Consider the following 2,500-nt stretch of genomic DNA (forward strand, 5'->3'; position numbering starts at 1 on the left):
GTCTCTGTGCCTCTCCGATCATCGCGCCAAGTCTCGTCTCCAGATCTGAGAAGGAGGGCCTGTCAAGCGGGTTTCCTGCCCAGCAGTCTCGCATGGTGCAGTATCTGAAATTGACGGACGGTGAAATGCATTAGACTGCATTCGTATTATTCATAAATGTAATGCAATGGCCCGTGCGAATGATAAGAACAGAAGTGTAGTTTTTGTGCATTCCATATGGGTGTGAAGAAAAACACAAGAGTCTTTTCCTGAATACACACATATCAAAATTAGCATATCGAGGTCGATCCATCCTGATGCCATCCTCAAGTTTGGCGATAAAGTTCTCGTCAAATTTCATGCCAGCGTAAGGGACTTGTCCCAGGCTAAAAATCTCCCAGAGGACGACTCCAAAGGACCAGATGTCACTCTGTGTGGAGAACACGCCATCTCGTAGGCATTCTATAGCTAGCCACTTCACTGGCATTTGGTCCTGCTAATGGAAGTTGATGTCAAATTAGGCTTTCCTGTCGTGTATTTTTCCCCTAATGATTTCATATCTTTAGCATCTTATCAATATCCTTACTGAAAATGCGAGGCCTTTCACGGCATTTCACTTACTTTACATTTCTTACGATAATTCTCTTTCCTGTAGATGTCTTTCGCTAGGCCAAAGTCACTGATCTTGGCAACATTATCATCTGCCAGAAGGATATTCCTTGCAGCCAAATCTCCATGAAGAACCTATATTGTAAAAGGGAGAGAGAAACAATAACCCCCGAAGGATAGGATTAGATTCCTCTCCATTTTTTGAATTCCTTATGAACAGGAAACAGATTATCACTTGCTGAAGAACAAAGAGTGTAATTCAGTTTACCTTCTTGAAAGCGAGATATTCCATTCCTTTGGCGATCTGGAAAGCCCAAAGGAGCAAGGTTTTGGAACTGAAGTTTGTCTCTGAAGTGATTGAACGTAAATAAATGTTCGAGGATCCGATTCGATTTTCTGCAAAATTATTGTTATATGTTACCAAAGCCAACATATTTCAAAACTAAATGTCGATGCAGTTGATAGCGGAAATGATAAACATGAATTGCAGATATAGACCCCCGCCCTACACTGAAAAAGTGTTGCTCATTTTTAAAAGAAATTCCACTGTCCAGAATTAACAGGCACCCGGTGTTGTGACATTCAAATTCAGTCCTATCCCAGTTTATAATAGAGCGGCTTTTAAACTTTTGTTTTTAAGCAAAATGCTACCTTCTTAATTCATACATTTATATTCTAATTACAGAAAAAATAATTCATAGACCCTCCCTTTGCCTTAATCATGGCACGCTTTTGCATACTTTCACATAGATGATGATCAGACCGAGGCAAAAGAGGTCGCTTTTCCGGTCTCACTTGAGCGTAACTTCCGTCAAGTGACAAGTGACTGACATAGGCTGTAGTCAAAGCAGGGATAAATGTTTCTAATTTTGACACAAAAAGGCAAACAAATTGTAGAATTATACCATTTTAGCTATTCAATGAAGTAACTCCCCTGGAAATTATCATAGAAATTAATTAAGAAGGTGTAAAGCCCATTAAAAGCTTTATACCTCTGGACACTTAATACTCTGGACTAAAATTGAATTTGTGTGTCACAACACAGGGTGGCCTGTTAATTTTGGGCAGTAGGGCGTGTAGTGATATAGCCATACTAAAGTTTAGTTAAAATGTGTAAAGACATGAAAATGATGCATTTGAAAGCCAACAACGTGCTATAAATGCACGTCGTATTCATTGTATCTGCAACATGCAAATGAAAGAGAAAATCGTATCTGCAACAGATGAGACGGCACGATCGATCCACCAAGTCGTTTACCATCGGAACTGCGGTCGTCGCTGTGGTCGTTGTTGAGGGAGTTCGATGTCGTCACCCTAGTTAGGGAGAGGAAGTAATGAGTCTTTGATCGGTCTCAGAGAGTCACTCGCGTCTTATATACTTATTCGAGCGGTTTCCAAGTCAAACTCATTATTCAGCTTGCATTTAGCTGCCTGAATCAGTGGAACTCTTTGCTATTTGCAACTTGCCTTGATCCAAATCCAGTCCACTGTCGCGTCCTGTTCTCGGTGAGGGGAGAATCAGTGTTGTCATGCTCGCTGATCTGGTGGACGAATTGCCTGCGATGCTGCCTCATGTAGTCGAGGATGTTTCCGTGCTTGCAGTACTCCACTATGAGCAGCAGTTCGCCTACAAGGAAAGGGAGAAGCGGGACGATTTGAGCAGTTAGGCGAGAACGCATGGACCTAGCTACAATAACGATATCCATCCATTTTAGGAATAGTGAGGAAAACCAGTAAGCTATCATGCACTTAAGGGTAAGAAGCCAAGAAGGAATGTTGCATGGCTTCCATTTCCGGCCCCTGGAAGTGCGCACTACCTTTCATCGCGAAATCCTTGGAGCAGGCGCCCAGGAGGTTGACGATGTTCATATGGCGACCGATGTGGACCAGGATCTTCAGCTCCGAGCGCAGT

General features: G+C 42.4%; 1 protein-coding gene across 3 annotated transcripts in view; it reads right to left on the minus strand.

The window, feature by feature from the left end:
* The window catches only part of LOC147466850 (vascular endothelial growth factor receptor kdr-like), a gene marked incomplete at its 5' end in the record, with an annotated part of 4,747 nt that overhangs the window by 1,201 nt on the left and 1,046 nt on the right, over positions 1 to 2,500 (minus strand). The window contains 7 exon segments of one of the 3 annotated variants that reach the window (XM_086533895.1): positions 1 to 104; positions 261 to 475; positions 601 to 723; positions 857 to 936; positions 1,847 to 1,902; positions 2,056 to 2,215; positions 2,406 to 2,500. The exon segment at positions 1 to 104 is cut by the window's left edge and continues 2 nt beyond it; the exon segment at positions 2,406 to 2,500 is cut by the window's right edge and continues 133 nt beyond it. In XM_086533895.1, coding sequence (XP_086390021.1) covers positions 1 to 104; positions 261 to 475; positions 601 to 723; positions 857 to 936; positions 1,847 to 1,902; positions 2,056 to 2,215; positions 2,406 to 2,500 — 833 coding nt within the window. 3 annotated transcript variants of the gene reach the window in all.

Source organism: Penaeus japonicus, unplaced genomic scaffold (assembly GCF_977035675.1).
Source record: "Penaeus japonicus unplaced genomic scaffold, GWHDUDI00000001_assembly GWHDUDI00000040, whole genome shotgun sequence".
Taxonomy (NCBI): domain Eukaryota; kingdom Metazoa; phylum Arthropoda; class Malacostraca; order Decapoda; family Penaeidae; genus Penaeus; species Penaeus japonicus.